Source organism: Empidonax traillii, unplaced genomic scaffold (genome assembly GCF_003031625.1).
Source record: "Empidonax traillii isolate 1590-97213 ecotype Southwest subspecies unplaced genomic scaffold, ASM303162v1 scaffold104:size2570737, whole genome shotgun sequence".
NCBI lineage: Eukaryota > Metazoa > Chordata > Aves > Passeriformes > Tyrannidae > Empidonax > Empidonax traillii.
Genome location: NW_020955297.1, coordinates 1,866,695 through 1,880,819, shown reverse-complemented (window position 1 = coordinate 1,880,819; position 14,125 = coordinate 1,866,695). Strand labels below are relative to the sequence as shown.

Below are 14,125 nucleotides of genomic sequence, written 5' to 3'. Positions count from 1 at the left end.
GAAAAACTCTCCAAGAAGCATAAAGACAGTAGTAAAACTGTGCACCTTTGACACAAAGCCACCCTATAGAACTGCTGAGAAGAACACGCCCCCAGTTGCATTTCAGAATAATGCCATGATGAGGTTTATGGTGCAAATCCCCACCTGCTGAAAGCTGCCACAGCAACAGCAGCATCAGTCGTGCCACGAAAACGTGCAGCAGCTGAGGACCTGCCATTACACCAAGGGAAGACATCACTGCATGTGCACATCTTGCACCCCCAGTTTGCAAATTTAACAATGAATTAATTCACGGTAAACAGAAGGGAAGTGTTTTGCGATGCATAAACAATGTAGTAAGAAACAATTTAAAAAGTCACAGCTTTGGAAACTGCTGTCGCTGAGCACAAACTTTTAACACTTGCTTAAAGAGCTAAAACTGCACAAAGGTGTCACTTTGGAACACAAACAGTTATACAGAAGCCATATAATCTGATGCAAAACCCTTGGGCAAAGAAGGAAAAATAAACAACTAATTTTAGAACCTGAACACTCCATTAGCAATTCTCACCAATTAAAATATGATGCAACTGCTGTCAACAGGCAAATTTTAGTTATATTTTAAGGATGGATTTAAATACAAAATACACAAGCTACTGCACTTCAAGAATAATAATTCAGCTAGCTTCAAGTAGCATGGAGGCCAACAAGAACAGACACTCAACCGGCTCTCTCTGCCTACCCAGTGAATGGATGCCAAATTTAAGAGACAGCCATTCTGCACAATCCCTCATTTCTCTTTTGACTGCAGTAAATCTATATCATAATCTCCAGAAGTCTAAAAGCACCTTAGGAATCTAAATGCCAATGAAAGTCTATTGAAAATTTAATCCCTAAATTCACTTGTGATAGCCATGCAGATCTGTACCTCATTATTTCAAAGCTACTAGGTATCTTTTTTGTTTGAGCTTGGCATTGCCAGGGAGTGGGAGAGTAGGGAGGGATGGACAGACAGAAGTCTGATGCTGAGGCCCATTAAACTGAAGTTTCTATACACACGCATCCACCATAAAAATCCCTAAACTTCCTCCAAAAAACTCTTAGATAATTATTTATTTTGAGACATGTATCACTAACTTTACTACCTCTTGAGATATAAAACAAACTCTTCTAAAATCCAGAAAGGAAGAAAAAAAAACCAAACAAAACCAAAACAAAACAAAGAAACCACACCAAAACCAAACAAAACCCCCAAACAAACAAAATCCCCAAAACACACAAACAAACAAACAAACAAAAACATGGGGAAAAAAGATCTTACAGGAGAGCATTTCTAAGCACACCAAACTGACTCAAAGGCAGAGATTGGTCCTCAGGGGTGCAGGGACTACTTTCTTATTTTAAAGAAATGTAATGAGGCCCAAAGGAAGTAACTTGCTCACTGGTGAGGACCATCAGCAAGGGTGAAGACAGAACTGTTTCTATTTACCTCTGGAGTAAAAAAATGATTTTCCAGTGCACTGGCACAACTGAACCTACCACCATTTCCTACTTACTCAGCATTCACCTCTTCTTACAGTGAAGTTCCTCTTCCACTCTGGGACAACTAACATTGGCAATCAACCAGTCTGACAAACTCCCCAAGGACCTCCAGGTCTAAGAATTCAGATCGTTAAAAAGCAGTAATCCAAACTAGGAATAAGAAAAGGGCAAGGCACTGCTGTGGTTAAAGCAAGTATTGCAGCATTTCCTATGTCTCTTACAAGCCTCCTACAAGGATAGAAAATTGAAAGAGTGAGGTGTGGGGAAACTGAACCACTCTCCACTCTGCCTGCAAGGAGTTATCAGATAGCTTTCCTTTGCTGTCAGAAGAATAAACTAACTCCAAACAGAAGAACTTGAACAGCACTCTGTCAGGGAGACAGGCACATTTTATTTCAAAAAAGAAAAAAAAGAGAACAAAACAGCTGCCACAAGACCAAATAACATCCCACATTTTGCTCCTAAATACCAGTGCAGCTCTTCAGGGCTCAAGGTCTCATTCATTACACTGCTGCAAGCAGAGAAAAGGATTTTTCAAAGTAGCTTTCCTAAGCTAAGCATCCAACTCTCAAAGGCCTCCATGCTGTGAATGCAAAGTCCCTCAAACCAGGTACTGGACAGGATAAACATGTATCAGGCATCACTGCAGCATTTATGCACAGAACTGCAACACCCACATCACTTATTTTATGTGTCAGTACTGCTGGCAGGTGCATGATGCGGTCAAGTTTTAAGTTCTAGAAAATGGTTCATCGTTATTCAAATGACTTGATAATTAAGAACACCAGTAGTTCAACTCTCAAGCAAACTCAGAGATGCATAATAAAACCACATCAAAAAAAAAAAAAAAAAGGGCCATGCACCAACTGATTTTACTTTAGCCATAGTTGACTTGAAGACTAATTCAAATTGCTGTAAGGTGAGCCATTCAGTGTAGTAAAAACACGTCTTACAGTGATTACATAAACTTCTTAGCTTCCTTACTGCCCTGTGTCCTCCCTCCTCTTCCAGACAGGTGGGGAGTTTATTCCCACCACTGTTTCCTCCAGCTTCCCAGCAGTAATCAGGGAAAAGGAAAAATTAAACAAGAACAGCAATACCGATGGATTATCTCAGTATCATCACTGCTGTGCTTGCAATCTGCACCCTCATTCATCTGTTCACTTTCAGGGTGGGAAGAGATTCTGCTTAGGCCACAAATATGTGACAGCTCAAGGCATAAAGCAGGAATCTGCCATGTCCTGGCAGCTGTGCCTCGAGAAGATGACTGTACATTCAAAGGCAAGCATTTGGAGACAGTACCAGTGTAGCCCAGATTCATCTACGAGTACACCTGCCCTCACTGAACTGGGGGAGATCCCACTGGAGAGCTGTACGACCTGACAGCAGCATCAAAAGAAAGAAGCCAACTTGAGTTGCCCCAGGGCAAGTGATCTGTAGCCTCCACCACAGATAACACGATCATCACCACTAACACAAGGTATTGAGTAATGGGAAAATTACCAGCAATCAAGGATCACTTCTCTGATTTTTTTTTCTCTAAGGGTTTATTGACACACAATTGTGAAAACGAGCTGCTTTCATTGAGACTTATTCTCTAGTTGGGCACCTTTCAGTTGGCCACAATCCAAGTGCTGCTGTTTAATATGAAAGGGCACAGTAATGTACATCTTCCTTCTCTGCCTTGCATCCAGCCCCTGCATGTCTCCCCAAAACTGACACAGCCCAATTCCACCAGGGAGTATCTGGCAATCGGTGAAGTCACATTCTCGCCAACCTGGTGCAAGAAGATGCAGATCCACAATTTTCACATGGAAGAAACACTGACAGGAGTTTACCTCACAAAGAAAGGAAAACTTCGCAAAGATATTTAGACACATAAAGCAGCAAGCAGTCCCCAGAAGGGATACATAAACCAACCATTTGGTGCATATCTGCATCCTCAGATGACTCCATATTTTTTAAGAGCATTTCTCTGATGAAATTCCACTTCCTAAAATACTTAGTAATTGTTGTTTAGAATTAAAGTCGAAGTAATGTGACACATAAACGTAAATAATTACAATTTCATCAGCACACAGGAGCAGCTCTGATCTTTAAAAATGGAAGCACAGCAACTTGGGCAAAAAGAAAATCAGGCTCATTTTTTCATAATTTCTCAGATTAAAGTTATATATTAGCTAAAATACAGTGTTATTACTAAACCCTTAGGCTTCAGAGCACATCATGCCACATGTTCATTTGGCTGTTAAAAAAGAAGCAACCAAATGATTAGCATTTTTTCCAAGGACAGTTGAGATTAATAGTTTGAAGTAATTTTTTTAATTTAACCATGGAACTTGAACACTGAAATTAGAGTCAACTTTAATAACATTTTATTTCAGAAAACTCTAAGTCCTTGAGCACTGATCATAAGATGGATAGAGCCCTCACTGTTAGCAATCTTGTCTATAATTGGAAACAAACCCCAACTATTAAATTTGCAGAACTTGATAGCAGCACAGCCAACACTTGTCCCTGCAAAGACCCAGAAACCAGGAGTGAAATCATCACCCTACTGAAATCAGTAAGCGATTTTCGGCGACTTTTATGGTACCAAGCAGGATCTATTTGTTCCACAAAGATACCCACAGCAGATGCAGCTGGGACGGGTGAAGGACATGACATCTCTGTGCCTGACTCACGGCAGTTCCTCTCTGCTCTAAGACATCCATTTTACTGAACAGAATCAGAAACCCTTTTATCCCCATTTCGTAGACAAAAAGAAGAGAGAGGGGATGAGAGAGCAGTAATAGAACTCCCAACTCACATACACGGGAGAAAAAATCCTCCCTGCTCTTCCAAGCGAACATAGGCTTTGTAGGCATCGCAAACACCCCAACGGGAGTCAAGGAATTCCAGTTGCCCTCAAATTGTGTTCCTTTCTTTTTTTGGATGCACAGAAATCCCTTCTTTCTGTGATGCCTCTCCCTCACTCCCAGCTTTAAGACGCCTCTCACTCTGCCTGCTAGCACCGACAGACAAGTGACTACTTGAAGATTTTGGAAAGCTGGGTCCAGGCCCCGCTAACCACAAACCCACCAAGAGATAGCAAAGCTCTCCCTGGAGTTTCCCCCCCAGAAGCAAACAGCAAGCTCAGCTCTTACAGCCTGGGAAGGCTCACTTGACATTCTTTATCTGCAAGGACTCCATTAGCAACTTCCCGTAACGTAAAGCATATTTTAAAACGTCACTGAAAATAAGGGATAATTAAAATGTAAGAAGTGTCATCTTCATAAAAGCCACAGGACTAAATAAAGTCTTGGAGGGCCCTCTCCTGTACATTCCGTATTTCTCTACGTGCACAACGTACCTTCCTCTGTAAAATCTTGAATAGACAAAGCCAGTCTCCTCTGTACCTTTAAAAATATCTGAAGTAGTATTTGATTAGTTCATTAGGAAAAGCTCCTAGTATAATTTTTCCTCCAAGCAGAAGACAGTTACGTGCAAAAATTAACTCTCAATTCAGAACTACGAAGACTCAAAATCCAAATCCCATTTAGGCAGTTACCAGGTCAGCAACAATTTGATTCATTACCAAAGAGCTAATCTAGACTCGAGAAAATTGCTTTCATTTATGCATCTAGCCTAAGAAAATGGTAGCAATCGTCATTCTTTAGATGACAGGATTGTCACAGCAACAGCTAAGAACTGCACAAATGTGTACTTTTTCCTTTACAAAAAAATATTTACCCTCTCTTGGCAAAGCACAGAGAAATCAGGTAGGAAGAATATTTTCATAACACTAATATTTACGTCTTACTGATTTTTGGTACTGTGAATTTAGATTAATGAACAAACAGACCCCACGGAAACAACCTCTCTTACCTTGTCTCAGTTTGATTTATTAAGCAATGCAATTACCAGTGACAAGCCCACAGAGAAATGCACTAAACACTTCAGAAAGAGGAAAACCTTACCCACATATTTTTTGTGCCAGAAAGACTCCTTTCTCTTACTGAAACCAAAGGAACAGCAACAAAAATACCTACCTAAACAGTGAAAACGTATTACGACCCCCCTAACAAAGGAATACTGCAAAGACTTATTTTCTACATGGTTCATTTATTGTTGCTGAACAAAGAAAAGAATAGCCTTTATGTTTCCTCACAAAGTAGAGTGATTTGCAGGGGAGAAAATAAATAGTGACCTCTCTTTCATTTAAAGGGAGCGAGATATGAAGCAGTGGGAAGAGAGATGCTTGTAAATTACCACCAAAACAACAAATACTTTAGTTCTCTAATCCTCTCTAGGAAATGCTATGAAAAGGTACGGAAACATTTGTGGTGGATATTAAATGGTTAATATCTGGCCGGGATTCCCCGCCAACACAAATTCCGATGATTTGCCATTGGATGTTGTCAGCACCGATGTCCTGTTATAGTCAGTCCACCGAGATCCTCCCTGCAGCTTTCCTGCCTCGGGCATCTCTGATGTACGGGATCAGAGTCTGGAGCGTCCCCGTTTATCACGATGTTTCCCTCATCCCCCCTAGCCTGCACACACACCGGGCACCGCTGCTCTTCAGAAGAAGGCACACAGGAGCAGGCAAGTCACTAAGGTCTAACATGGTAGCTCCGCACAAAAACTAAATGCAATAAAGCCCTTCTGGAAAAGAGTTTGCTTTCCAAGCAAGCCTTTTAGCCATGAACAGCCCTGAAACATTCCCAAGTATTACACAGCTGTTTTATGGCTTCTGGTGTTAGAGAGTTTACCAACACACTGCAAATGTCCACAGACCTGCTGCTCTCTGCTTGCATCCATCTTCATATTCCAACCATAAAATGCAAATATTATCTGGTTCAAACCTTGCTGATCTAAATCAGTAAGCCGTACAATACTGTCATATTAAAACGGCATCAGAGCTTGTTTTCCTGCAGCGTTCCTGGAGCCTGCATTCTAGATGTAATTACTGTACAATATATATAAGAACCAGAGAGAAAGGCTTCACTCCGAGCGCTGAAACTGAGAAGAAATCAATACAAAGAAGATAAATGTTTCGTCAAAAGCTGCAGAGGTATTAACCCTCTCTCCAACTTAGTTTCTTTCTGCTTCAAATCATTTTACCATGTGAGAAGCTGCAGAAAGGAACGGGATGTGGTAGGTCTTATCTGCTTAGCTCTGTATTTGGCAATGGAAAAAAAATATATTTCAGAAAGAAAAATAAGAAATTATTAAAAAAAAGGAAAAAAAGGAAATAGAAGTGGAAGTTCCTCTAAAGCCTCTGGAATTTCATTCTTTCTTTGCACACTTGCACACCTGGAGGCAGCGAACAATCGAGGCTGTCTCAGGAGCCCACGGAAGGGACGTGAGAAGTCGTGGGGTGGGGGTGGAACTCACCTCCCTGGGGAGGGGGCTCGCCCTGCCCCGGGCGCCTGACCCCGCACGCACCCCCACCGCGGCCCCCCGCGCCGCCCCCGCCGGGAGGAGGAGGGGAGGGCAGGGAAAAGCAAACACAACGCAGCGAAGCCCTGGGGGGGTCCAAGCCGTGCTCACCCCTCAGGGCGATCCGCGGGCCCCTCAGGACACGCGCGTGTCGCGGGCACGCGCCGGGCGGGGCCCGCGCTGCGCGCCCGCGGAGGGGCGCGCGCCCCGCGGGGGCTCCCGGCGGCGCCGCAGCGCCCCTGGAGGGCGGCCCGGGAACTGCGCGGGGAGGCGGCGGGAGCCACGAGCCCCGAGAGTTCCCCCGGGCCGGGGCCGCGCCGGGGAGATGCGGGTCCCGACGGGGGTCCCAACGGGGGTGAGGGCACACTCGGGCCCCGTTAAGCTGCGCCCCTGCAGCTCGACGCGGGGCGAGAAGCGATGCAGGGACACCGGCCGTGCGGGGCGAAGTGGGGGGGTTGGACAGCGCGGCGGGCGCCGGGAGCCCCCCAACCGCGCAGCCCCCTCTCCCGCGGGAGATGAGCCGTGGTGGCCGCACAGACCCAGCCCCGGAGCGGGGCGAGCGCGCAGCCCCACGGCCCCCCCGCCCTGCCAAGGTCAGCAGGCGGCACGGCGAGACACCCACCGCGGACACGAGTGGGGCGGGGAGGGCGCGGACCCGGCACCGCCAAGTTTCTGGCGGGGAGCGCGGGGCTGCAGCGCGGGGTCGGAGCGCCGAGTCCCGCTCCCCTTCGGAGCGGCGAGCGGCGGTCCCGCAGCACAAAGGGAGCTCCAAGCAGCCCCATGGAAGAAGGGCAGCGTGCGAGGAAGCCCCCCTCTGCCCGCCCCACGCTGCCGGGGGCTGCATTGCACCGGAGAGGGGACACGGCGCCGGGAGCGCGGAGCCGAGCCCGGGCACCGCTCACGGCCCCACTCGCGGGCAGCGCTGCCCGCAGCCTGGAGGGTGCAGCGGAGCGGGGGGAGACCCAGCGCTGGGGCCGCCCGGGCAAAGGGGCCCCCGCGGTTCCCCGGCGCATCCTCCGCACTCGCTGTGTTCCCCGCCGGCACCGCACGGGGGTCGCGGACACGTGTGGCGGAGGCACCGGGAGCCCCCCAAGCCGCCGCGCTCACTCACCGGGGAAGCACACCACATCATGGAGCACGGAGCTGGTGATTTTCAAGAAAAAGATCCACCAACACGGTTGCAGTAGCCTCCGCATGTCCAAAGCCGCACATCGAAAGGGGAGAGGGGCTAAAATAATTAACACACGGGGGAAGGGGGGGGGGGGGGGGGGGGGGGGGGGAGGAAAAAAAAAAAGGAGGAAAGAAAAAAAAACTTGTTGAAAATAAGTTTCTCCCCGCACCCCTTCTTCCTGCGGGAGATAGCTGGGGGGCTCCTGCTCGCCTCCTCAACGCGGGGGGGAAGGAAAAAAAAAAAAAATCCCGCAAAGCGCGGGGCAGGGGGAACACAGCTAGGAGCGGCGGCAGGGCGCGGGGATCCCCCCCGCGCGGTGTGTGCGCGGCTCAGGCGGGCAGCGGGGCGCGCCGCATGCCGCGGACCGAGCGGGCGCTCAGAGCCGCCTCCGCGCACGGCCGGGCGGGCGGCGGGCAGCCGGGGCCCCGGCGCGCTCCATCCTGCCGTACAGGAAGTGGCGGGCGAGCCCGGATCCTGGCGGAGACTTTAAAGCGGGGCGAGGGAGAGGAGGGAGAGAGAGAGAGAGAGAGGGAGCGGGAGCGCGGCGCGCTGGCGGCGAGGCGAAGCGAGGCGGCGGCGCGCCGGGCGCCCCGGCGGCGCGCCCCCGCCGCCCTTAAAGCGGCCGCGGCGGCGAGGCGGGGGCGCGCTCGTGTGCGCGCACCCCGCACCGCAGCCGCTGTGTGAGCGTGTGTGTGTGGGTATATGTGTGTGTGGGTACCGGAGGGGTCGGGTTTGGGGAGCACCGAGCCGCGGCGATCCGCCGTTTGGAATTTCAGATTCCGCTCTCGCTCCCGGCGGTGTCTGTTTGGAGTTACTCGTGTCATTGTGCCGCGTGCGTGCTGCAGGGGGCCCCGGGATTGGGGATGGGTGTCCGTGTGCGCCCGTGCTCCCCCCCGCACCACTTCCAGCTGTGTGCATCACTCCGGGGACTGCCAGAGGTGTCCCCCACCCCAACCCCCCGAAATCACACAGTTCTCCATCCCCTTCCATTCTCTGTATCACTTCCATACACTGTATCACTTCCATATCCTTCCATATCCTGTATCACTCTGTGCACTCTGAGGTTGCCCCCACAACACCACACAGCTCGATCCTTTCTCTGGGAATTGCCAGGAATTCTCATCAAAATCATATTGTTTGTTTTTGTTTGTTTGTGTCTTTTTTCTCCTCCAATAATATTTATCTTTTTGGGTATTGCAAGAGACACATCCACCCTCACCACCCTATAATCGCAGCTTTTCCTCCCCCAGTAATGCATATCATTCTGGGTATTGCCAGAAGCATCCCACAAAATTGCCCCCAGTATTGTGCATTTTGCCACATACCTCCAGAGAGCCACCTCAAAATGAGGTAGTTGTCAGATGTTTCTGCAAAGTCAGGTGAAAGCTGTCCCAAGCCACGTTGCATCCACAATCCCCCCTGGGCAGCAGCTTTTGAGTGACTGATAATTTTGCACAGGAAACAGAAGCAGAAAATGGTGTGAATTCAGGATGAAGGGATGGCTGCTTGTACTTGGTATTTCCTGGCTGTGCTGTGCTCTGCTGAAGCTTAAATTTCATTCAGAAGTAGTTTTTGTCTGTTTCTTTGGTAATTATTTCCATTACAGGGATTCTGTTTCAGAAGGGAAAGGGTTTGGCTGGGCTTATCAGTGAGTGGTGTCTTCAGCTCTGGCTCTGTCGTTTGCTGTGACCAGCTCCTCTTTGCTTACCTACAAACCTTCCACATTTGTTGTGTTTCCCGAGGAGAAGAGGCAGTGGGCAGGAGAAGGAACAGAGTAGGAAAATTCACAAGTCATTTGTGGAATGGTGGTGATTTTCTCTCCCCCTTCCTCAGCTTAGGGGTCACTAGAGCAGAGCCCTTGGGTACTTAACATGCTGCACCCTGACTGTTTTGGAAGAGACTGTGGCTTTGTGTCCATCCAGGTTTACACCACACAGCACAGGGTGCCAAGTCAGTGGATTATGCTGCAGCCAAAGGGTCCCTCATCAGGAGGCAATCGTAGGCTTCCCTTTGACTTTCTCTTCACATCCCAGGTCATGCCTCCCAAAAGTTACAGCTGGAAGTTCAAAGTGCAGTCCTTACTGGGCATAACTGTGATCCCACTAGGGATTCTACCAGTATAAGGATTTAAGGACCTGATTCCATGTTCTCTGCCCTCAAGGACACGACTCATTGGGGTCTGCAAAGAGTAGAGAAGTCACTTGCATAAGGATTTATCTAAAGAAAAGAAAAAATTTATAGGCCTTGGAAAAAGGTCTTATCCAACTTACTGTTCATTAAATCATTTCCCAAAACAGGTAGGGGTTGGAGGTTTGTTTCAACCCTCATAAAAATAAAGCTACAATTTTAAGAGCTTTATTTCCCTGATTTTTTCAAAGCAAAACTCAAATCCCCACCTACCTTGACCTTTTGGATTCTGCAGTGACATCTGTGCTCAGTTACTTGTTGGGCTGCCCAGAAAAACCTGCAAAACATTCCACTTTCAGCAACTGATTCCAACTTTGCTGATCTAATGCAACAGATAAGTAGGCAGGTCCTACCCCAGTGCTGAGACTTGCCTCTTCAAATTATACCTCCCTGGTATCATAAGAGGCAATCTTATAGTGTTTCAATCTTAAAGTGAGTTTCAACAGGTCTAAGTACTTGAGAAAAGTAATCTCACAAAAGAAGAATAAAAGCAATGGATTTTTTCAAAGAGCAGTTTGCATCAGTATTTTTCTCAGTGATTCAAAATGCTTTGCGAAAGCCGTTAATTGCACCATTTTATATTAAAAATATATTTTTAAATTAGTTTAGGGTTTTCTATCCTGGAAAATGACAAAACTGAAACTGCCCCCGTTTCTTGGAATTGGAAGAGTTTTACATTTTCCATCCTCAGAGCAAACATGCAAGTAAGATACAAAATGCATAATCAGAATACTGTCTCCTGAGGAGCACAGATGACTTCAGGTCTCTCTAAGCTGCTAAGGAAGATTTTAGAAAGGCAGTGCTTCCATCAAAACCCAGAAGTGTTCAGGCTGGATATCCACGGTAGTCCCCTCAGGTCTGAACTTAAAAAAATCTGTAAAACCCCAATGTCAGCATGACCAGCTTGGTTCAGTCTGCTGTGGTACAACATGTACAATGACCCACTTTTCCTGGAGTGGGAAATCAATCATTGCATTGTCACACATCAGTTTAGGAGCTGTAGTGGCGGAAGCAGCTTTGTTTCACATTAGCAATTTGGGTGGGCAGAGAAATGGAAAGATGTATGATGGAGATGCAGGGAACAAAATTAAGCACGGTTAAATGAGAATCCATTTCCTGCACGCAGTATCTCTCTGCCCGGGGCACACTGTCTATCAACAATACACAGGTACAAATTGGCCCGGAGATGTATCTTTAACTATCCAAACAGAGCAAACTGCATTAGCAGGACGCTGCTCTATCGGGCTGGTGCCGGGTGACTGGGGAGCAGGCACATCAGATAGGACAGCAGATTCTTTCCCAGTGACTGAAGTACTGTGGGGTGATTAAAATAACTGCTACTGGATGAAGAGATTGAGAGGGGACATTATAATACAGTGCAGTTAAACCAGACTGATGGGTGTTCTGCAAATCTTGCAATATTTACCGTCAAGCATAGCGGGCGCTGTCAAGGAGAAAGCAACGGGATCAGCGGCTCTGGTTTGCATGGAACAGTGAATAAAAGAGAACTTCTGTCTCTTTTTTTTTTTCCCCCCTCCTGTTTGAACAGGTAATATTTTTATGCTGCTTTCATCAACATATGGGCATCACTCCTGGGAAAGAAATGAAAGTCTGTTAATTTATTTGATCAGGCATGAGAAATAATAGAAAACTGAAACGAAGACTCACATTTGTCATATGTTTGAATTAGTGAAAAGCTGAAGAAAGCAGAAAAATATTGCAAGGAGTTCAAAGATGAGAGGTTTTATTGAATTAGAAAATTATTAATAGCATTAATCATTTCCAAAACAGGCTTCTTAACATCTATAATGACTATGTAAAGGATTGGAGAAATAAAAATCAAAGAAAAAAAATCAGACATAGAAAGTTACACTTTTTGTGTGTGTTTAGAAAGAAAGGGATGAGTTTTCACTGATTTACAGTCAGCCAGCCTCACTGGAATGGTTAAGCTGTGGGGAAAATACCAGGTGAGGATCTAGCCCTGAAAGGATAATTCAACATGAAGTACCAAGAGGCAGCTACAGTCCAGATTACAAGTAACGTGACGTATAAACTTACAGGTTAATTCAGCAGCCCTAGTTCCTCTTCAGCTCCACACAGAAAGTTAAAAAAGGATGCTGAACTTGTAGTTTCATATATTATGTTATTGCAGAGTTAGTATCTCGTAGCCTCAGGACAGATGCCTTCTTCTCAGAGTATGCTGTGAGGCTTTGAAAGCCTTGACAAGGCATATGAGAACCTGCTGAGAACCAGAGGTGGAGGGCAAGCAAAGTACTGTGATAAAAAAAGAGGGCTTTATTTCAGTATAATCACAGCAAAGAGCTGTGTTGTTTGATTTATGAAGACATAAAAATAGATGAACTCAGAGGTGCAGGTAGAGAAAAAGGTATGAAAAATGTCGATGGGTGATGCAAACTCTGGGTGAAGTCATATGCTGTGGTCAGAGATTACTGCAGGTATTATAAGATGCACTCTGCAGCTCCACCAGCATTACAGGAATGAGCACTGATGATGCTCTGAGATGTCCTGGCTGGGCCGTGTTGGGTTTTGCACGGGGTTCTTTTGTAAGACCAATACATTTATTTCGTTGTGGTCTAAAAGAGGAATCACCACCTTAGGGCAGCCTTAGGCTAAATCATTCTGAACAGAAACTTGGTCACATGCTGGGATACCTACTTGAAAGCTTCATCTTAATCTTGAAGTCAAACAGCTCTTTTGTCTTCCAAAATGACCTAAAAGTGGTTGTGTTTGTAGAACGGTGTGTTAGGCCTGGTGGAGGGTCAGACTGATCAGCAACGTGTTTCTCTCTTCCAAAAGCAACTGTAATTCAGAGTCCTGTGGTATGACCTTGCCAAAGCTGTGTGTGTGTCTAATTCACAAATCCACTCCTGTTAAAAGAAAAGAAGACAAAAAAAAAAATCCATTCTCAGTGTAGCAGTGAGCAGAGATAATGTGTTAATGACCGGAGCTGAGGGATGAGCATGAGAGACCCAGTTTACCGTCCTGCTTGTCTGTTACCACTGCCAGTAACTCACCAGCAATACACTGTCTTTGCAGAATTTAAGCTGAAAACCGAGACAACAGACTTCTGAAATTCCATTGTGGGTGAAAATATTGTTTATAGGTTTCAAAATAATATTTGAGTTTAGTGAAAGTCTTGGGATCATCGGTTGCAGAAAAGTAGAAATGCTTTTGAGTGGGAAGGCTCTACCCGTGCTCGATGTTTTTACACTATCGTGCAGCTTGCCAGGGAGATAACTGCAACTGTCAGGTTTTTTCTACACAGTTAAGTTGACTCAAGGACAGGCAGGGTTTGCAGGCAGTGTGAACTCAGCCTGAATATAAGCTGCTGTAGGGAGTAGAGGGGGTGTGGTGTGATGGATCTGGATATATTATAGACACAGTTAATATGAGCAATCTTGTTGCCTCTAATAAACTCAACTTCCAGACCCCTTGACTTCCTGAGGACTCCAGAAAGCCAGTATCACAGTGAAATACCTACTCTTTTAAAGCCCTCATGCATTACAAGACAAACATCAGACTCCATCTTTTCTCCTATGAATAAACTGGTGAGAATGAATAAATTCATTGGAGGTGGAATTTCTGCTGTTCCTTTCCCCTCTTTCACTCCACTGGTGCTTTCTGCCAAAGGAGTTAGTGCAATATGCTGCTGCCCTGCTGCATGCATGTCGAAAAGATGTGTCAGAAGCTACTGGTGAAGGGTAAAGTCGCAGGTGTGCAATGGTCCCAAGGGGAGGGGCAATAATGGCTCTGTAACAAGAGGTGACCTTCTGCTATAAACCCATTGCTAATGGTGTCCAA

The 14,125-nt window shown here is 46.5% G+C and overlaps 1 protein-coding gene and 1 long non-coding RNA gene across 2 annotated transcripts in view; both read right to left on the bottom strand.

The window, feature by feature from the left end:
• Positions 1-8,220, bottom strand: part of PTPRG (protein tyrosine phosphatase, receptor type G) — a 396,402-nt gene extending 388,182 nt beyond the window's left edge. The window contains exon 1 of the mRNA XM_027882233.1: positions 8,057-8,220. Coding sequence (XP_027738034.1) covers positions 8,057-8,141 — 85 coding nt within the window. The 5' untranslated portion in view covers positions 8,142-8,220. The remainder of the gene's footprint in view (positions 1-8,056) is intronic.
• Positions 8,221-9,944: 1,724 nt separating this feature from the next.
• Positions 9,945-13,828, bottom strand: LOC114056810. The gene is made up of 3 exons (XR_003571091.1): positions 12,980-13,828; positions 11,730-11,895; positions 9,945-10,156 (listed from the first exon to the last, which is right to left on the bottom strand). It is a non-coding gene; the product is annotated as an uncharacterized LOC114056810 (long non-coding RNA).
• Positions 13,829-14,125: the final 297 nt, after the last annotated feature.